This window comes from Doryrhamphus excisus, linkage group LG10, assembly GCF_037039965.1.
Source record: "Doryrhamphus excisus strain RoL-2023G ecotype Guam linkage group LG10, RoL_Dexc_Guam_v1.1, whole genome shotgun sequence".
NCBI classification, from domain to species: domain Eukaryota; kingdom Metazoa; phylum Chordata; class Actinopteri; order Syngnathiformes; family Syngnathidae; genus Doryrhamphus; species Doryrhamphus excisus.
This window is the reverse complement of record NC_136366.1, coordinates 2190797-2213292: the sequence shown is the minus strand read 5'-3', so window position 1 is coordinate 2213292 and position 22496 is coordinate 2190797. Positions and strand designations below refer to the sequence as shown.

Genomic DNA, 22496 nt, shown 5'->3' with positions numbered 1-22496 from the left:
TAAAAAAAATAATAAAAATAATAAAAAATTTAAAAAATGTAAAAAAATTTAAAAAATGTAAAAAATTTAAAAAAATAAAACAATAAAAAAAATTAAAAATAAAATAAAGTTAAAAAAATCAACAACTTAAACTATATTAGGAAAGCAGGAAGTGAACAAATGTAACAGTTACTGATTGTAAAAGTACCAGATGGAGGGGTAGGATTTAATAAGCTTTGCTTCTTCCTACTCCTTTTGGACATGTGGAACTGGGAACTGATTATGGGATGCTGAAAACTACCCACGATGTGTGTTTTATTATTGCCTAGATCGGGGGGGGGGGCAATGCAGCCCACAACAAAAAACAGCAAATATGGGAAACATCAGCAGTAATTTTACCGAGAAAAATTGGGTTGCCGAAAAAGTTAAAATATGGGAAATAAAATTAAAATGTGGAAATAAATGAATAAGTATGAAGTAAAGTTTTTAAAAAAAAACTGTATTATGGAAAGCAGGAAGTGAACAAATGTAACAGTTACTGATTGTAAAAGTACCAGATGGAGGGGTAGGATTTAATAAGCTTTGTTTCTACCTACTCCTTTTGTTTGGACATGTGGAACTGGGAACTGATTATGGGATGCATTCAATTGTAATGTGATGCATGTTCAAATGAAATAAAACCATTACCATTACCATTACCATTACCATTACCATCATGTGCATCCAAAGCCAGGAAATGACAAGCTACTGGACCAACTACGTTTATTCAAACGGCATTCGGCAGCAAAAATCCATCAAAACAAAAGTACAGTAGTTAACAATTGTCCTTAAACATATCAATGAAGCAATGAATGATGCAATAATCATATTTACAAGCGTATAAATCAAACATTTGTTAGAAAACATGAAAGAATAAGACATGATCACTGATGTGACATAGTCATTTACTAAGGAAATTCACAACTCTTGTATGCTTCCTCAAATTTCCTCAATGGGAATTTTAGTACCTTGTCAATTCCCGAGCGAGCTATCGCCCGAAGACGGCTGGAATAGGCTCCAGGACAAGCGAAACGAAAGGGGTGTCATAGTCAATCGCACAGGGAACCGAAACTCCGAGCTGATTTTATGTTGCAGACCAAAGTGGACACAAGTAGTATTTTGGTCTGGATCTGGTACCCGTCTGGTACCCTTGGTAAGAATGGTTGTAACAGTAATACTGCGGCTTTCAGGAGTAGTTGATGCCGGAAGAATTGTTTGTGGGCCCACTCAACGCTATTTTCCAAACAGTCCCACGTGTCCAATGACGGATTTGTCCTGCAGACCTGAGTTTGACTCATGGACTACATCCTTGATCTGGTTCTCCAACTGGTTGAATCCACTCAAGCTGGGACCGGAACAATGAGGAATGTTTCTCTTCTGGGATCAAACAGGAACTCCTAGGATGTCATTCCTTGTAGTTACTGCTTTGACTACATGGATTGACCGTCTCGGCTCTTAACCAGTCCGCCACAGTTGCAAAGTGAGTCTCGGAAGGCTGAGTTTTTCCGCCAGCGTCTTGCCTTGACACATTCATGCCATTTCCCAAACAACGAGGAAGCAGGTTGGTGTAAGTGTTTCCATGGTTTTCTCCTGGGAATGTCATGACAGGTACGTTGGACTCTTGTCCTATCGGAATCTGGGGCTCCTGCTTGAGCGGGAATCCGATCTGACACCCTCCCCTGACTTGGCCCTTTAAAAATTCATTCTTTTCCATCCCTTCCAAAAGCGGGAACGATCCTATTCCCAGAGCTCTGCCTTCTCCGACGGATACGGAGCAGTCAAAGGGCTTCTGAATGGGATTAACGGTGCTAAAATTGTTCCAACGAGATTGGAGACCCTGGTTCTGGCTCCCGAGGTGGTTCTGGCCCGCGTGATCAGAGGCCCGTTCTTCCCTCTGGTGATGCAAGTAGAGGAGCGAGTGGGACTCGGGCTGGCTCATCCCAGCCGCATCCAAGCACTGCAGGTCCCTCATGGAAAGCTGAGGGAGTCCATCGCTTTCACAGGAGTAACCAGAGGCACGGTTTTGATGCTGTAACTGATTATTCTTGGGATGGGACAGCTTGGTCATGGCGTTAGAAGCATTGATGCTGACGGTATCCATCGGGATTACCGCATTGGGATTTGTCCAGGAATGGTTGACCGGAACGTTTGCGTGGTACGGTTGGTTGAAGACAGTCGGTTGCTGCATTGAAGGTGAAGGCTGCCTCAGGTACATGTTGTCTGGAAAACATAAAACATGACTTTTAGTGTGTTTGCATCACAATCCACAATCCATAACTACCATGAAGTACTTTTCTATACCCATAAAATACAGTATATACACACAAATACTGTATATTCACATATACATACACATTAGTGGTGTGAATCTCAGCATTGAGACACATCTCGATGCACTGCCAGCGATACGATACTTTAACGATACATGGAATTTTCTGGCGATACGATGCAATAATCATTTAGTTCAAATCAATGCAATCCGATATGGTGCAATTTCTTGCAATATGCAATTCAACATGATGACAATAAGCAAAATGGAAAAAATTTGAATTCAGTATGGTCCTACAAAAAGGATTTGGCTTTATTCCTTATAGGCAGTAAATTCAACTAAAGTACTGTTTGTCGTTTTTACTATGCACCACTTCTTCATCATACTTTTTTGCCAGCTTTTGTGGCAAAAATTTGTTCTCAATCAGAAATCACTCCACACTATTGCTCTCTGGTTCGACCGTATCTTACTCATTGTGTGGAAATATGGGATAATAACTATTAAAGCAATCTTCACTGGCTAAATGTACTGCAAAAAAGGCCAGTAAGGATAATTCATAATGCCGCCAACAGAGAACATACTAACTCCTTATTTGTAAAATCACAAATACTTCAACTTGCTGATATAGTTCATCTTCAAACAGCTAAAATAATGCAATTATTTCATTAAAAAAAATAACAAATTAGCTAAAAATGTCATTGAATACTTCTCTATAGGAGAAATATGATCTCAGGGAAGAACTACATTTGAAACACTTCTATGCTAGGACTATACGTTAAAAAGCCATAGCATTTCAGTATGCGGAATCAAACTATGGAATGGATTGAGTAAGGAAATCAAACAATGCACAACGATGAGCCAATTCAAGAAACAATACAAGCAGTTGATGTTTGCTAAATACAAGGATGAAGAGTCTTGAACCAGTCATGATGTGCTATATATATCACTATATTGACACTTACTATGGTACCCATTATGGCATTGGATGCTCATATCACCTCCTACTTTGGTATGGGACAAAAAATAAAAAAATGTAAAAAAAAATTTAAAAACAAAAAAAAATTAATAAAAAGTAATAAAATAAATTAATAATTAAAACTGCAAGCAGTGATGAGCGGGCTCGAGCACCCCGATGCGCTCGGGGGTACGCGCGGGTCGGGGGTACGCGCGGGTCGGGGTCGCGCGCGCGACCGGACGGGCGCGCGGACGCGCCGTACGAAAAACCGCGGCGAGCGGATAAGCGGTAAGGGAGTCACGGCACTTGCAATTTTCCGCCAGGAGGGGGCGACAGCGGCGGCGAGGCGGGTGCGCGGTCACGTCCCGTCCGACACCGCGAACCGCCATAAAAAAATTCACGACGATCGGACCACGCGGTAGGTCCTTGCGGCGGATATACGTTTCCGCCTGTGGGTGGCGCTATAGAGTGGTTGGCCCACACGGTAACGGACCGGAGGGTACCCCGAACCAACAGAAAAAATTAGGGGCCGATCCGACCGTGCGTAAGGAAGTTACGGCAGATATACATTTCCACCAGTTGGTGGCGCTATAGCGTATGTACACACACAGTCATAGACCAGAGGGTACCCCAGACCACCAGAAAAAATTTGGGCCTGTTCCGACCATGTGGAAGTAAGTTACGGCTATATACATTTCCACCAGTTGGTGGCGCTATACAGTCTATGTACACACACAGTCATAGACCAGAGGGTACCCCAAACCACCAGAAAAATTTTGGGCTTGATCCGACCATGTGGAAGGAAGTTACGGCTATATACATTTCCACCAGTTGGTGGCGCTATAGAGTCTATGTACACACAGTATAACAGACCAGAGATTGACCCAACACACCAAAAAAAATGTCAAGACAATCTGACCATGAATCAGGAAGTTACGGCAGATATACATTTCCACCAGTTGGTGGCGCTGTGTTTAGAACATGGCTTCTGGAGCATTAGGTGCGTCCTGTCATGATAGACGTCTCCACCGAAAATCATAGTGATACGTGTAACGGGTGGCGAGGGATAATGAATTGAAAGTTCTAGGTGGCGCTAGTGTGTCAATTTAGATTGGTGTCACATGGGAGCACCACCAGGGCGCTCAGGCCTGGATTAAGGCCTCACGTTTAAGATTTCAGCAGCCTGTGACCTTCTGCAGGCAAATGATGACCTTTTGATGGTCAATGGCGAAGGCTGACCATTCGCCGTGGCCACGCCCCCCACATGTGCTTTACACACATCATAGTCCATCAACTGACTTCATCAGTCTGTCAGTCAAACTGTGTATTGACTTTGATGTACATTGCTTCAAGGCAAGGCCAGACACCAGGCAGGGCCAGATATGAAATGGTCAAAGTTTGGTGGCGTGCCACGCCCACATCCTATGGAGCGGCCCAAAATCCTTCGCAATTTAACGTGGGCCATCCGTCTAGTGTCCGTTGATGCAACAACGGACTCATTCGGTCAAACCCCCTAGGAGGAGTTCGTCAAGATACGACCCATACATCCGCCCCCAAATGGCCGCCGCCACCTAAAATGGCCGACTTCCTGTTGGTTTTAGAACATGGGTTATTGAGACTTTTTTGTGCGTCCTGTCACGAGTGATGTCTCCTCCGAAAATCATGCCGATACGTGCAACGGGAGGCGAGGGATAATTATTTTAAAACTTCTAGGTGGCGCTAGTGAGTCAATTTGGCTTGGTTTCATATGGGGGCCACACCAGGCCGCTCAGGCCTGGATTCTGACCCCCCCTATGAGTTTTCAAGCCCATGCGACCTTTTGCGGGCGAATGATGACCTTTTCTATGTAAATGGCGAGGCCAGAGCATTCGCCGCCAGGCCACGCCCACCACGTGCGCTTTTCCTGCATCATGGTCCATCAACAGGCTTCACCAGGCTGTCAGGCAGTGACCTTGTGACCCCGATGTTCATCTGATGAATCTCCTGGCAGAAAAGGCCTCATGTAGATGACACGCCTTTAGCCTGTCGCCAATAGGTGGCGCTGCGACGAAATCAGGAAGTGACCTACGGGGACCTTCGGGGCGGGGCCATGATCACATGTACCAAGTATGATGAAGATCTGACCACGTGGAGCCAAGTTATTCACGTCTACAGTTACGCTCAGCGTGCAAGGCCCGGACATATGAAAATGGGCAAAATTTGGGGGCGTGCCACGCCCACATCGTATGGAATATCCCAAAATCCTTCGCAATTTAACGTCGGCCATCCGTCTAGTGTCCGTTGATGCAACAACGGACTCATTTGGTCAAACCCCCTAGGAGGAGTTCGTCGAGATACGACCCCAACTTCTGGCACGAAAAAGGCCGCCGCCATCCAAAATGGCCGACTTCCTGTTCGTTTTCCAATATGGGTTCTTGAGACTTTTTGGTCCGTCCTGTCACGATAGACGTCTCCACCAAGTTTCGTGACGATAGGTGAAACTGGTGGCGGGGGCCAATTTTTTCAAAAATTAAAGGTGGCGCTAGAGAGTCAATTTTGGAACATTGTTTTCGGGACCCCCACCAGATCGAAATTTTCGCCAGACCTGACGCGCTTGCAAAATTTGGTGAGTTTTCGGGCATGTTAAGGCCCTCAAAATGGCCGTCCTTTCGTCAGAATAAAAAACGGAACGATTACAATAGGGCTTTCGCACTGGTCAGTGCTCGAGCCCTAAATAAAATAAATTTGCTAAATACAAGGATGAAGAGTCTTGAACCAGTCATGATGTGCTATATATATCATTATATTGACACTTACTATGGTACCCATTATGGCATTGGATGCTCATATCACCTCCTACTTTGGTATGGGACAAAAAATAAAAAAATGTAAAAAAAAAATTAAAAACAAAAAAAAAATTAATAAAAATTAATAAAATAAATTAATAAATAAAATAAATTTGCTAAATACAAGGATGAAGAGTCTTGAACCAGTCATGATGTGCTATATATATCACTATATTGACACTTACTATGGTACCCATTATGGCATTGGATGCTCATATCACCTCCTACTTCGGAATGTGATAAAAAAACAAACAAACCAAAAAAACTTAAACTATATTAGGAAAGCAAAAAATACCAATACATACCATACAATTATTATTATTATTTTTTTTACCTTTCTGCATGTTGGTCCTGTTATGTGGCACGGCCCTTTGCCTGCTCATCGCCAAACCAGAAAATGGAACTGCTGAAAAATGCAGAAAGCACCTTTATGTTATTGAGCTACTATTACATGCAAACATACAGTCCCGCTCCAACGTTTACATAGACTCATCTTAGTTTATGGTTTAGACTCATAAGGATTTATTTTCCCTAGATTGAACGTTATTAAACTCCTGATAAAACTCAAGTTGAAACGTTGCAAGAATTCACATTTTGCACTCTTGGATCTTTAGGTGGCGAATCAAATGTTCTCAATTGGATTTAGATCACACAGGATGGTCCAAACAAGTCAGCTTATTCCTCTGGAAGAAGTCATGATGGATCAAATATCAAGCTGGAATTGTGCTAGCGGCTTAGTTCATGTGCTACAAAAATGTCTGGTCAAGATGAATCTTCCTAAGCAATATTTAATCAAGTATAATTTGGGGTGTATTTATACTGTATATTCTAACCTGTATGTATAATTGAGATAAAATTCTAAATAAATCAAAACTTCTTGTTTGAAAAAATATTTTTGTTATTGTATTATCATTCTATCCCTTCAAATAAATCATTATGGGCCCAATTTTGATACTGCATGTCATGAATTACCATGATGAGCGTATGTAAACTTATGACAGGAAGTAAATCTTACCTGACAATCCCGTCATCTTCATTAAGTTCTCTCGACTGCGCTTTTTTCTATTATAGCCGTAAGGGTCTAAAAAAAAATAAAACACAATAAAAAAATAATACACCATAACTTGGTAATACATTATAAATACATGATAATACAGGTAAAATGTACACAATACATGTCCCATAGTATTTATATGTTTATGTTTTTATGCTATGCTAATAACATTTTTTCAGGTTGCCAAAGACAGTAGAAAATGACTGAATGAATGAATATTGCAACGTTATTCTTGTAAAATTATTTTCTGAAAAAAAAAAATTATATTATGTAATATTATTTTCTCGTTAGATCACGGCTTAATTCGTAAGATTTCAACTTTATTTTTGTTAAATCCATTTTTGCATTTGGTGCTTGTTACTTTATATTTTTACAATGTACTGAAGGCTAATAATAAAAAACAGCTGTGGGCTGCCTCAGGCCCCTGTGCCGCACTTTGGACAACCCTGTCTTACATTATGACTCACGAGTCGTGAGCAGTTATACATTTTACACTTGAAATGAGTCTAATAAATATGCGAGGCATATCTAGACGATGACAACTGAAGAGAGAAGGGGAATCTAATAATCTTAACAGTCATTTTTATTGCAAATGTTGAGAAGAACGATTACTCGTTTTTTTGTGTTTTTTATTTTTTTTTTTTACCATTTTGCTGGTGGTCCTTGAAGGTAACCCGAGGATCTACTGTACAACGGTAGTGGCTTCTTCTTCAAACATTCCCATTGCCAATGCCTACCTTTGTCATCAGGGAGATATCGGAAATCCAGAGGTTCGCTGACCTCCTGATCAGACGGTCGGCGCAGCTGCATTTGCACCGTGACCGTCTCCGTTATCGAGGTGTTATAGAAAGGCGGCGTCTTAAACACGACGGCCACTTGGCGATGAACATCGGCTTGGGAGAATGAGCCTTTGGCCTCCCAGCCATCGGAGAAAAATCGTACCTCGATGTCATCTGAAGGAAAGACGGCGATGGGACGAGAAAAAGGCCATGAGCATGCAAAGAGATGGAGGACAAGAAATGAACGAATGAATGAGCTGGATGAAGAAGACAACATAGAAGAAAGACGGACATGATCATGTTATTCCAAAGTATCTGACATCCATGTTGTACCTTTTTGTACTTTATCACAAAGCAGGAAGATCTCGTCTCCTCCCTTCACTGAGCCGCTGTTGCTGTTCACCCGACAGATCTTCAGCTCTGCCGTTTTCGAAGCCCCTGACATTTCAAACATGCAGCACAGCATATGGGTCATGTGACATGTCGTTTCACGTTGTTACGAACACGCTTATGGACTTTGGTTTCCACTTGATGCCTCATCACATTCGGTCACATGTCTGATGTGAGAAGAGGAAGTGCTCCATGGTAACGGTGTGTTTGAGGGTTAGCGTGTGTATGTATATGCGACTTCCCCTTTCTCAATGTGTGTGTGTGAGACGACCGCCCGATGAAGCACCTGCAACCGTGTCGAGACGCGTACATTGTCATTCTTGTGGTTACCGATGTAGTAGTTGTGTGTTTTTCAGGTTCCTGATGGATGAAGCTGAAGCGGTTTCAGTTAATTGACTAATTAATTAGGCACTGGCTGGACATGAATATCCTGTTTTGCTAATAAAACAAATCTAATAGGTCTGCTTTCATGGATGATGAGGGAAATGAAAAATACCTCCATCCTGTTTTAACTTCCGGTGCCTACGTTCCGTGATTGGCCAGCGGCATCAAACCAAAAGAGGTAACGAACGTGTTTGTTCATCCATCTAAAACCACAGACAGTGTGCAACCGCACTTGCTTATTTGGCTGAAATAGTGCAAAAAGTATGCACCACGGCTGCACGGCGGATGAGTGGTTAGCACGCAGACCTCACAGCTAGGAAACAAGGGTTCAATTCCATGATTTTGGAATGTGGGAGGAAACCGGAGTACCCGGAGAAAACCCACGCATGAACAGGGAGAACATGCAAACTCCACACAGAGATGGCAGAGAATGGAATTGAACTTGGGTCTCCTAGCTGTGAAGCCTGTGTGCTAACCACCCGTCCACTGTGCAGCCCTGGTTCAGTATATTTTTCATCAAAATAGTAGTCATGCCAAAATGTTGTGTTGCTGCTGGATGTTCATAGTATCCAAGTGATACTGTTGTGGGGGTGCTGGAGCCTATCCCAGTAGTCGAGAGGCGGGGTACACCCTGGACTGGTGGCCAGCCAATCACAGGGCACATATAGACAAACAACCATTCACACTCACATTCATACCTATGGACAATTAGGAGTCGACAATTAACCTAGCATGTTTTTGGAATGTGGGAGGAAACCGGAGTACCCGGAGAAAACCCACGTGTGCACGGGGAGAACATGCAAACTCCACACAGAGATGGCCGAGGGTGGAATTGAACCCTGGTGTCCTAGCTGTGAGGCATGCGCACTAACCACCTGACCACCATGCAGCCCACCTTTTTCAAATATTCATTCATTCATTCATTTTCTACCACTTATCCTCACAAGGGTTGCGAGGTGTGCTGGAGCCTATCCCAGGTGTCTTCGGGCGAGAGGCGGGGTACACCCTGGACTGGTGGCCAGCCAATCACAGGGCACATATAGACAAACAACCATTCACACTCACATTCATACCTATGGACAATTTGGAGTTGCTAATTAACCTAGCATGTTTTTGGAATGTGGGAGGAGAAAAACCACGCAAAAACCAGTCAAGGGTGGAATTGAACCCTGGTCTCCTAGCTGTGAGGTCTCTGCATGCTAACCACTCGACCACCGTGCAGCCCAGTTCATATTTCGAGTGGTTAAAATGTGACCTCAAACATGACCTGTATAGTTATTAAAGGTTTTATGACAGACAGTGAATATTTACTTCAGTATTATTTTCTATAATAAGTGTCCGTTTCATAAAAGCATATGCATAAATTGATCCACAAAAAAAAAAAAAAGTCACTCACTGTTGTCATAGATGGGGTTGCTGACCACGGGGTTCAGTGCTCGGGTGTAGTGGCTGGTCTCATCCTGCAGGAAAACCTGTATACACAAGCGGACCACGTTGAGGTCATACTCGTCTGTCTGCAGCAGCTGCTCTCGCGGCACTGAGGTCACACACACAAATACACAGAGGGTTGGCATTATCAGAAAGAAAACAAACATGGCGGCATACATGTATGTATTTAGTCAAATAACTTCAGTTACGGGCTGGCGACCAGCCTCTCCCCCAACCCGAGTGAGGAAAAGCGGCATAGAAAAAGGATGCATGATGCATGGATGAATGGAACAACTTCAGTTTTGAGGGTATAGACCACATTTTTTCCTATCAGCATACTCTTCTAATGGCAGTGCGCCATAGAAAAGGAAAGCCAGCAAATTCAATATCATAATAAAACCAACTTTATTTGTAGAGCACTTTTCCTGCAAAGACATGCAACACAAAGTGCTTACAGAATTAAAAACAATTACCACAATTAAAAAGAATAAACAAAGAAACAAAAGAAAGCCCCTCCCACCCTCTATACTAGACTCACACACCCACACACACACAGACACACACACAATCACACACAGGAGGGAGACATTACATGGCACTGAGGATCAAGGAAACGCCACCTTTGGGGGCCGTCCACACTGGGAGGAGCCGCAGGCCGTGCCATCGGGGGACCAGCACCCGGGCCCCCTGACTCCGACAGACGGGCGGACCCCCACATTAAAAGGGAGGAACCCCCAGCCGACCGGGGCGAAGGGACCCAAGGATTGCAGACCCGACACAGCCCCCAGTGTGGAGGACCCCCCCCTGAGGAAATACTGGCGTTAAAAGCTAAAGACTAAGCACAAAAAATAAAAAATAAAAATCTTTTTTTTTTTAGCCATAGGGGCTAAACGCTGCCTCACCGTGGGTTTTCGTTCTGGGTTTTGGTATTGTTAAAAGGCCAGTGCCAGAGGACCGCAGGGTCCGCAAGGGGGGGTGGGGGGGGGGGTGTTGATATGCTAAAAGCAGATCAGATAAATAAGAAGGTGCAAAACACACAAAGCGGAAAAATGGCGACCAACATTGGCCATGTCTAGCCGCTCCACTGCCATGACCATCATAAGGGATAAAGATGGCATCCTTGAACATGTGAAAGATCTTCTACTATAAGAAATGTGTGCCAGGGTATCAGTAAGTAAATCTGTATTTTTTTAAATAAAAATAATAATAATAATTTTCATGCCAAATTTCAAGGCTTGTCTTCACTTGTCTTGCATCTTGCAGGGACGTCTTCCCTGCACTGCCAGTCAAACAACATACCAGTAGTTATGTGTGTTATATCATACTCATCACACTGCAATATCAGTGAACGGTACTATTGTGTCATTGGTGTACTGTATATATATATATTTATTTTTGTTTTTGCTGTGCGTGCAAGGTTGTGTTTTGGTTTTTAGCCAAAATGGCAGCGGTTCAGAAAACTCGCTGGTGGACATTTTTATAATCACAACTTCATTTCACTCGTATTTTATACTTGTTACACTGGCAGATGACAAAATTATTTTATGATTACGAGGAAGTACTTTCAGTGTTGTTTTTTTTTTGTTTTTTTTTACTATTTTTGATGACATGGACACTTCCAGCGTTTCAATGCGGAAACATGTTGAAAGTGCAATATATTAAGTTCTAAGTGAAGTATATTATATTGACAGTTACTATGGTACCCATTATGTCATTGTATTGTCATATCACCTCGTACTTTGGTACAGGACGAAAAAAAAAAAATAAAAAAAAAAAAAACCCTTAAACTATATTAGGAAAGCAGGAAGTGAACAAATGTTGAAGAAAAATTAGTAGCAAAGTTGAAACCAAAAAGTCGTAGAAAAAATAAATTTAATAATTTTAGGAAAATTGGGTTGCCGAAAAAGTTAAAATATGGGAAATAAAATCAAAATGTGGAAATAAATGAATAAGTACGAAGTAAAGTTAAAAAAACAACCTAAACTGTATTATGGAAAGCAGGAAGTGAACAAATGTAACAGTTACTGATTGTAAAAGTGCCAGATGGAGGGGTAGGATTTAATAAGCTTTGCTTCTTCCTACTCCTTTTGGACATGTGGAACTGGGAACTGATTATGGGATGCACTCAATTGTAATTGTAATGCATGTTCAAATGAAATAAAACCATTACCAAGTATTTCTATAATGCCTCATATTAACTCACTAGCAAGATATCATAGTGTATGAACTGGTTATATATTTCAGCTCATTTCATATTATCTGCAAACTGTATTTGTATACAACTCTGGGTAAAATTGTCGATGTGTTAATACTTGGGTTGTTTATATTGTTTATTTTTTTGTATTTTGTACTGCTTAACTGATTCTGTACTCTTGCTGCTGTGCAATGCATTGTAACTATAAACACAGGAAAGGTGACTAAAACACAATGAGGATGCTAACAGGATGTATTGACTTTGAGGCCAAAACAACAATGAACTGTCGACGAGCGGAAGCTCGAGCTGACCTACATTAGAAATCAGAACCAGGTTGAGCTCCCAGCTCATAAACATATAAGAAAAATAACACTCATGCTTGTGCGTCTCGCTGTGTAAATGTGTCGTGGAGCTGAGTGGTGGGTGGACAGGAAGTGACAGAGCTTGCTTGTCTTTGGGATTACGCCCACAAGAGTAGCCCACGTTAGGGATCTTTGTGCCTGTTGTGAGATCATTCAATAAAAGCCTGTTGTCCACGTCCATCAAGTCTGGTGCTTGTGTGTCTCAACCAACATTACAGTAACATTACTGACACCTAGTGACCAGTGTCGAAAACCACATATCATCACGTCTTTGAATGAGTCTTCTGAAAGCATTACATTTGTATTTCACTCTTAGTTTTACTGCTTGAAAATGCTTGGTTTAGACAAAATAAGGTAAAATGTGCTTAAATATGTATATATATATTTTTTGTAATAATAGGCTGTATTCAACCATGACACAATGACATTTGTTTGCTTATTTTTTAAAAAACTTTAAAGGGTGAAGCTGCGACATTTGAAGCGTAAAGTGGTGAAGGATTACTTTATTAGCTATTAAAAGATGGATTATTTATTTTGTAATCCATTTAGAACCATCTATCACAGGGGTGGGCGAACGTTTTGACTGGTGGGCCGCGTTGAGTTAACAAAATTGTCCGGGGGGCCAGAAAATATAATTAACACACACACTTTTTAAAAATAATAATAATAATAATAATAATTGTTATTATTATTATTATTATTATTATATTAATTCTATCAAATAATATTGTGACAAATAATTATTATTATAATGATAATTATAATAATAATAATTATTATTATTACAAGTAATAATAATTCTAACATCTTGCATTGAATTATTGTCTAATTTTATCTGTAAAAGTGTACTATCAGCTATATGTTTGGATATCCTGTTTTTCAGGAGCACTTTAAACATCAGACCACATCAAATTACAAAATTGAATTTTACTTTTTTGTTGTTTTTTTTAACTAACTTTAAGTCATGTTGCCAGCTTGTATGTTAAAAGTTGAAATACTTACAAAGCAACTGGCGGGCCGGATTCAAACACTTGGTGAGCCGCATGCGGCCCCCGGGCCGTAGTTTGCCCACCCCTGATCTATCACCACATACACTTTGCAGGGAGACTGTGATATGCCCACACACACACAACTTTTCGCCTCTGCCTACTACCTTTCTCTCAATTTCTTTCTTTTGTGCCGATATGGAGGTCACCCCCGCCTACAATTTGTTACCACAGTGACGCTCGGTAACGTCACAGCAGAGTGGAAAGAGCGGAAAGAGGTGTGCGCGTATGTGTGTGTATGCCTGCGCCTGTACAACTGAGAGGTCTGATTCCCAACACAAGCTGGTTTGTGACGTGTGTGAAAGCAGTGGGACCAGAATGAGTGTCAAGCTAAGTGTACCTTCAGCCGTGGCGCTGCCTCGCACGAGATGGAAACTCATTCATCTAAAACGTGATGATAGCATAACAAGTGCAAACAGTTTGTTTAACTTGGTTTAACTGCTGGCAGAAACGTTAAAGATCAATGAATTTATGCACACAAGTGACCTCTTTCTTTAACTTCTGTTCTTTCGCTTCCCTTTTACTGAGATGACCCGAAAACTACAAAGATAATACAATGAAACCTTGGTTAGCATCATCAATCAATTCCAGAAGGTCCGACTTTAACCAAAGCATACTCTAACCAAATATATTCTTCCTTAGGAAATCATGTCAATCCATTTAATCCATTCCAGAGCGCCAAAATGTTACACAAAACACATGTTTATAGTTTTACATGCAAAGAAACTACTCCAAATGCATATCAAAACATTTTATATTTTAAACAATTAATTGTTCGCAATTTGTTTGTTTTGGTGGAATTAATTGTTAAAATATACACCTTAAAACAATTGGCAAAGTAGTTGATCACTCTCAAATTGTCTTCTTGTCATTTCTCAAGAAGAACAGAAAAATGAAAAGTGGCGCTCCATATACACAGACTTGCACTATAGCAATTTCATGTGTAAAGTACATAAAAAAGCTACAATAAGTTAACATGGCTAAACAGTATAAAATGCATAAATATGTTTAAAACTGTTTAAAATGTAGTACTAATTCATGTTTGATGTATAAAATTCAGTTGGAAATACAGACACCCCACTATTTTAAAAATATGTTTGTGTCTAAAATAATAAAAATCTCCATTGTTGTGTTTGGGTGTAATACCGCAGGTTCATCCACTAGGGGTGCTGGCAACGATGCTGGTATAGAGTAGGTGATAAAACAACAGAGGAAGAATAAATCCTACACATCAACTCATTGTGGACTATCTTCCTTATTCTGTACCACAGGTCAGTTTAAAGGAGAAATAATTTATACAAAAAGCTGTAAAGAGTGGGGAAAGTTGCTAAAGCAAACAGCTGATTAGAAAGTGTTTTTTTATTAAACGTTTTGTAGAGAATTTGAGCACGTGAGATGGCTAATGCTAGCAGGCCATAATGTATGATGAATAAAAATCTCCATTGTTGGTGTTTGGGTGTAATACCGTAAAGTCCGCTAGGGGGTGCTGGCAAAGATGGCGGTATAGAGTAGGCGATAAAACAACAGAGGAAGAATAAATCCTGACGGTAAATACACATCAACCCATTGTGGATTGTCTTCCTTATTCTGTACCACAGGTCAGTTTAAAGGAGAAATAATTTATACAAAAATCTGTAAAGAGTGGATAAAGTTGCTAAAGCAAACAGCTGACTAGACAGTTTTTTTTTTAATTAAACGTTTTGTAGAGAATTTGAGCACGTGAGATGGCTAATGCTAGCAGGCCTTAATGTATGATGAATAGCATTAAGCAGGCTAATTGAAATATGTGTTACTGATATTATTGTACTAAAGATATGTGTAAAGTATACATTATATGTGGAAATTCTCACTAGATTGACATCAATTAATTATTGTAATGCTATTGTAAAACTGCTTAGTTAGTGTTCAAATGTTTGTTTGACTGATAATGCTAGCAACAAATAAGCAAGTGTTAGTATGCTCGTCTTATGAGAACTGTAGTGTTGTTATTGTTCTTAGAGGAACAATAAATCCTGATGGTGAATACACATCAACTCATTGTGGATTCTTATTCTGTACCCCAGGATTTCAACTCATTGCTTTTATTGTATTATTTATTATAACTTATTTCTTTTAGATGTTCACAGACATGGAAGAGAGGAAGTTATGCTGTCTGAAGCAGGAAGCAGTCAAGTTTCTGAGCAGAAGTGACCCGGTTAGAGTGAGCCGATCAGCAATCTGTGGCAAAACTGCTTCCCGTCTTGGAGGGGGCACTATGGGTAAAATGAAATAACCAATACCGCTTAAATTGTGTACAGTGTGTACAATCTGTATTCAGGGATGGAGGGTTGGCTCCAGCCCACTATCCCCCCCATCTGACACAACTCAGCGCTGCATAGAGGCTTCTTATCTCTTTCAAAATTTAGAATAAATAAATTGGAGGCTAGCTAATTAGCTTTGTAGCTTGCGATACCTAAAGTGGCAGTCGCCTCGTGTACCTGCAGAGATCCTGTATCCTGCATGTAAGAGTTACGCAATGTGGTGTAAACAAAGTGTATCAATGCCCATTCTTTACAAATGTACATGTATTGTATGTATGCCAGATGCATGTCAGACTGACACTGTATGGCTGCCATTTTTTTTTGTTTAGTGAGGATTAAAACAGCTTCATATGGATCATGAGCAGTACTAAAACCGTCTGACATCCACAAATTCAAGCTAGTACCAAACCCATTCCGTTCCTAGTTTTACAGACTCATAAAAAGCAGCCAACTCTGCTTTTAACCTCATCTTTCTGAGCCGGGGAACCCCCCTCGGTCAACCCGTCCCTCCCCCTCTAATGAATCCTGCATTCCCAGCTCTCACGTGGCATCTTCCATGTGCTCAATTGAGCAACTGTGACCAAGAATGGGGAAGTAGCTTAACGCCTGTTAGCAGCAGAGAGAACCACTGAAGTTTTAACCACAGCGACAACAACACAGACAAGGCAGTATTTCAACTTTATGCTACTAAAATGGTGTTATTGTTGGAAAATTATGACTTTTTCCTTATTAGATTACAACTATCCATGCATTAATTTTATATGCTGCTTATTCTCAGTCAGGTCACGGGCATGCTGGAGCCTATCCCAGCTGTCTGAGAGGCGGGTTCACCCTGGACTGGTGGCCAGCCAATCACAGGGCACATATAGACAAACAACCATTCACACTCACATTCATTCCTATGGATAATTTGGAGTCGCTAATTAACCTAGCATGTTTTTGGAATGTGGGAGGAAACCGGAGTACCCGGAGAAAACCCACGCATGCACGGGTAGAACATGCAAACTCAGAGATGCCAAGTGGAGAATCAAACCCAGGTCTTCCCCATCTCCTGACTGTGAGTCCTACATTCACACTCGTCCACCGTGCAGACTGAGATTAAAACTATTGCCTCTTAATATTTTGGCTTTATACTTGAAAAAATTTTGCAGATTTGTCTTTTTTTTTTGCTGCTTTTTTTTCCTAGTTTATTCGTTAAATTACTATATTTTTGGAATGTGATGCAGGCTGATAGAAAATCAGTAACCGGGCTTTACTTTGGACAAAAAAAGAAAAAATGTAAATCAATAAAAAATATTGAATTATTTAGGGGGGCTTCAGAAGTGCTGGACAATATTGGATATTGGTAAAAAGCCAATATCAACCATCACAGTGATGCTATAATATGAATTCATGCCAAGTGAAGCGTTAGAATAGACAATAGAATAGAATAGAATGGAGTAGACAAAACGTGTATAAAGAGAGTAGCGATGGACTCACCATTGAATGGGTTGATCCCTCTGCTAATCCTCTCGATAATGGCATCTTTCACCTCCTTCTTCTTCACACACCGGATGCCCAGATTCTGGAAACTGAGGTCATAACAAACTGTACTACAGTATGTAGATGGATGTGTTTTACACAATGTTATAATAAGCAACCAGAATTCATTCAGTAGAAAGTGCAGTGCTAACTATTAAAAGCATCATATTTGGCGTACAGGTCCCTCGTTTATCACAGTTCATTTGTTTGAAACCTGTGCTAAGTGAATTTCCGTGGAGTAGAAGTCCTTGAAGTTGAATATTTTTGTCGTTTAATTGCACAAATCAAGTTTGCTAACTTCTAAATGCATTTCTTTTAATTATTAGAGCCCTCTAGAGATGAAATCATGAAATAACACCCCTATAGTCGTCTTTACATTCATATTACCCAATATAGTAAAATAATGACCAAAAAAAAGCCATTAAGACGTAAATGTGTTCTGATGCTAGGGAAGTTGAGTGGGGGGGCAGATAGTGTTGAGTTTTAGAAAAGCCTGTTGTTCCGGCGATCAAGTCTGGTGCTTGTGTGTCTCAACGAACATTACAGTATCAACCATCGCATATCATCAGACGTCTTTCAATGCCTCTTCTGAATGCCTCATATTTGTATTTGACTTTATTTAGCCATTTTTATGCGTGAAGTAGTACATATGCTTCAAACTCAGGCCTGAGGGCCAAATTTCGTACGGCCCGCAGAACTAGAGCTACCTGCGTTATTTAGCAAATCCTCCAGTTAACTATTCCCCTGGACTTTTTATTTTAAAAGTGGAAAGAATATTGTATTACATAGAATGAAATTTACAACCATTCTTAATAAGCATGCAAGATAAAGAATAAAAGTCTAAATAATTGAACTGTACACGACTAAAAACAGCCCCAAAGTTTACCCAGCCTGTACAAAAAGCACAAACAATGACAAACTCCAACTCCCATGTAAAACAAAAAAATGGGGGTAATGTACCCCCCTCCCATGTGTTTGAGTTTGACACCCCTGAAATGAAAAATGCATTTTTTTTACTAATCTTAGGCTGCACTCAAATGCAAAACAGCATGATTTATTAATTAATGTTGTATTTTACAACCGAAAAGGTCCAAAATACCAAAATTTATTATATAGCTTGAAATTTACAACTATTCTTAGTAAGATAAAGAATAAAAGTCTAAATCGTTGAACTGTACACGACTAAAAACAGCCCCAAATTATCTGTTTACCCATCTGTCTGTACAAAAACCACAAACAATGACTTTAATGACAAACTACGACGCTCATGTAAAAAAAAGGGGGTTATGTACCCCCCGGTGTTTGAGTTTGACACCACTGAATTTGTAGGCTTCATTTTTTTTTTACTAATCATAGGCCGCACTCAAATGCAAAACAGCATGATTTATTAATTAATGTTGTATTTTACTACCAAAAAGGAGCGTATTGCAAATTCTACACGTCAAAATATTCTGACTGACTCACACGCACAACCTCAGTTTTCCCTTTCTACCGCACACAAATATCAGTGATGTCACTCGGGGAATTCCCACATTGCCAGCCTTCATTTTTGTGTGCGAGTGTGCAAGTGTGTGTGTGTGTGTGTGTGTGTTTCCTAGCGTGTCTAGTATGTGAGAAACTACTCTTTGTTTTCAGGTAAGTGAAAGTCTTGGTGATGCTCGCCTGATGGAGGAAGCGAGGAAGGCGATAATCAGGTGAGCGGAAGGTGACGTGCGAAGGCCAACTCACGCAATCACTTTGCGATCCGGCCCGAACTCGGCCTCGTAGTATCCGTCTTTGCAGTCCTTGCCCACCAGGCCGTGCGGATGCGGCCTGTATGGCTCGTTCTTTGTCACCAAATAAACACACACTTTACCCCGGCCGCAGTAATTCAGAATCTAAGGGGAGAGAAGGGAAGACACGCAGAGTAGGGGGGGGGGGGGGTGAATCTCAGCGCTGAGGACGATTCCATACACATCTCCATGCACTGCCAGCGATACGATACTTTAACGATACATGGAATTTTCTGGCGATACGATGCGATTATCATTTAGTTCAAATCAATGCAATCCGATATGATGTAATTCAACGTAATGCAAATAAACAAAAGGGAAAAAATGGAATTCAGTATGGTACTACAAAAAGTATTTGGCTTTATTCCTTATTGGCACTTGGCAGTAAATTCAACTAAAGTGCTGTTTTTTTTTTGTTTTTTTTACTATGCACCACTTCTTGATCATTGTTTTTGATCAAGGGGGGGGGGGGGTTAAATATAGAAACTTGCGTGTGAACGTCCATGCTGTTTTACTAGTTGTATGTGCCTCACACTTCCGTCTGTATTCAATACAAAACACCAAACAATGATGGTGCATTCACTGCGCCTGGGGAACAGCATATGGGGTGAAGTTGAACATTAATAAAACGGCGCTTGAATCGGATTTTACCGATACCCACAAATGCATCGCGATGCGGCTTCCGTCTGTATTCAATACAAAACACCAAATAATGATGGTGCATTCACTGCGCCCGGGGAACAGCATATGGGGTGAAGTTGAATATTAATAAAACGGTGCTTGAATCGGATTTTACCGATACCCACAAATGCATCGCGATGCGGCTTCCGTCTGTATTCAATACAAAACACCAAACAATGATGGTGCATTCACTGCGCCTGGGGAACAGCATATGGGGTGAAGTTGAACATTAATAAAACGGTGCTTGAATCGGATTTTACCGATACCCACAAATGCATCGCGATGAATCTAGATTTCACCTGTCAATTCCATCCATACCCGGTGAACGAGCTGATGCATTCGCATCGAATATCGATTATTTTCCACACCCTTAACGCAGAGACAGTCGAGGCATGGAAGTGAAAGCCAAACACAACATAAACATCACCTGCAGACTGGGGTAGGTCCTGTTGTTGTCCGTACTTTTCTCTCCGAGGATGCTGCCGGCCGAGCGACCCTCACACTCGTATCGGAAGCGCATTCCTTTCCGCTTGGGCTGCTCGAAGATCCGGATCGCTGGCTCGGCCACTGGGAAGGAAAGGAAACAGTCAGCTGCTGCAGCAGGAGGATGCCTGAAGGTGGTGATTAATCTATGCATCCATGATTAATGGATTATCCAAATAATCGACAACTAATTAATCGTTTTTTCATTTTTTTTTTAAATACACTTTTTTGGGAGGAATTTTGACCATCATCCACAGTCCTTATGTGAGACATGAACATGAGATATGAGATATGTTGTAAATATATAAAAACAGATTCAAAAGAGGCAGCTAATTGATCCAAGTGATGGGACACACCTTTTTTTTTGTTTTTTTTTTATTTCCTGGAAAAACTGAACTACACCAGCAATATGCACGTACTAAATACATTTTTATTTGGTTAGAACAGTATGTTATGCTGTATCACTAACTTTCCTCTGTAAAAACTTCAAGTGTAGCATTTGGATAAATAAAGCTTTAACATCCAGCTTTCAATTTACAAAAAAAACAAACAAATAAATCAAGATCCTGCTCAAATGTTCACATTCTATTAGCTGTGCTAGCTTAGTTGCGTCCCATTACGTGTATTCTTAGTTACCTCATTTTAGCGGTTTGTATACTTTTAGAATGCGTTCAAGTCTCACATAAGGGAGCAGTTTTTTGTTAAAAGGAAAATATTTTATCTGTCCGCCATCCCTGAAAGCGGACATATTTGTGTTTTCGGCAAAACGGGATCAGCTGTGACTTTGGGAAACATTTTGCCGCCTTTTCGGATATATGTCGCGGATCAAACCATCATCTGATTGGTTCGTCCGTTTAACACAGATGTATTTTCCAGAGTGCAATCCTGAAAAGCAGAAGTATGCAAGAGCATACCTGATATGTGTAAGCTTTGTGCTTCTTTTCAATGTTCTTATGACATCAAATCATTAGAAGGTGCCGAAAGCCACAAATGGCCCCCAGGCCGCACGACATAGCGCTCCAGTCTGAGGTGTAACCGCTTCCTCCATTCATCAAATCAACAAGCTGCATATTAATAACTAAGAAGAGAACTGTTAGTTGCTTCTGCACGTTGGACTAGTGGTTTGCCATGTCCAGATGTGGGTTTAGATCTCCATTGTCTTTGTGCGTGTGTACTAGTGATGCCTCTGTGAGGAACTAGAAATGAACCAGGAAGTTGTGGACATATGACAGGTGCCCTGACCAGAATGAGGACGCGGGTTGCGAGTACGAAACCATCTTAGCCGTCTTTCTGTCCGAACCATGTCAAACGGATAATGACCAAGCTGTGATGAGTGATGATGTCACTCCCAAGATAATGATTTTATTGTCACCTACACGTCAAGACTCATCACTTGCTTACCATCAAAACAAAACCAGGAAGTGACAAGTTTTTTGACAAGGGAGTCGTACTTACTCATGTGTGGATCAACCCCAAGCATGGAGGGCAGAAGATCTGCAAGAAAAGAGCAGCTAGCATGAATGATCTACTCAAACTTGAAGGAAATTAGCATCAGTCTTATTGTTAATTTAGCTAGCATACAAAATATTTTATCTTATTTTTAAGTTTACCCATCCGGCATTTTCAATACATTCTACATTAGTGTCAAGGCTGGAGCCTACCCCAGCTAATTTTGGTTGTGCAAGTCAATCACAAGGTACATATATTGCACATAAATACAAACATTCACACTCATGACAATGTAGTCTCCATTTAGCCTTTTTTGTAACGTGTGAGGAAGCACTGGAGAAAACATGCTAACCCCCCGCCTTGCTAACCATCAGGTTAATTTACATCTCTCGTGTGTGACCGGAAGCAGCTATATAGCGAAAGAAATGACTTTGTACTCACCATCCATGATGCCCAAGCAAACACACTCTTGACTCGTCACAAGCTTCTGGCTTGATCTGAGTGACAGCGGACAAGAATAGTTATGGAGGAAGTGCCCGGGCGGAAATCCCCCGTCATATTGGACCAATCAAGAGGCTGCGAGTCA

At 40.9% G+C, this 22496-nt stretch overlaps 1 protein-coding gene and 1 long non-coding RNA gene across 3 annotated transcripts; one reads left to right on the top strand and one right to left on the bottom strand.

The window, feature by feature from the left end:
* Positions 1–463: 463 nt before the first annotated feature.
* Positions 464–22471, bottom strand: rel (REL proto-oncogene, NF-kB subunit). 2 transcript variants are annotated; one of them, XM_058064288.2, is made up of 11 exons: positions 22352–22471; positions 21917–21955; positions 20406–20545; positions 19254–19402; positions 17484–17575; positions 10071–10211; positions 8234–8338; positions 7859–8074; positions 7083–7148; positions 6402–6473; positions 464–2238 (listed from the first exon to the last, which is right to left on the bottom strand). In XM_058064288.2, the coding sequence occupies exons 1-11, from the start codon at positions 22356–22358 to the stop codon at positions 1424–1426; spliced, it is 1842 nt and encodes a 613-aa protein (XP_057920271.2). In that variant the 5' UTR covers positions 22359–22471; the 3' UTR covers positions 464–1423. The 2 variants fall into 2 exon arrangements, with proteins under 2 accessions (XP_057920271.2, XP_057920272.2); XM_058064289.2 differs by having other exon boundaries at positions 6402–6470.
* On the top strand, positions 14982–19401 carry LOC131114003 (uncharacterized). Its single transcript, XR_009121556.2, has 3 exons — positions 14982–15302; positions 15821–15962; positions 19161–19401. It is a non-coding gene; the product is annotated as an uncharacterized LOC131114003 (long non-coding RNA).
* Positions 22472–22496: the final 25 nt, after the last annotated feature.

Excerpts from the sequence above, each read along its gene's own strand:
- rel (XM_058064288.2), bottom strand. Across the intron at positions 17,576-19,253 it reads CCGGATCGCAAAGTGATTGC|TTTCCAGAATCTGGGCATCC; the intron begins GTGAGTTGGCCT and ends TTATGACCTCAG. Across the intron at positions 8,339-10,070 it reads CAACCCCATCTATGACAACA|GGGCTTCGAAAACGGCAGAG; the intron begins GTGAGTGACTTT and ends TTGAAATGTCAG.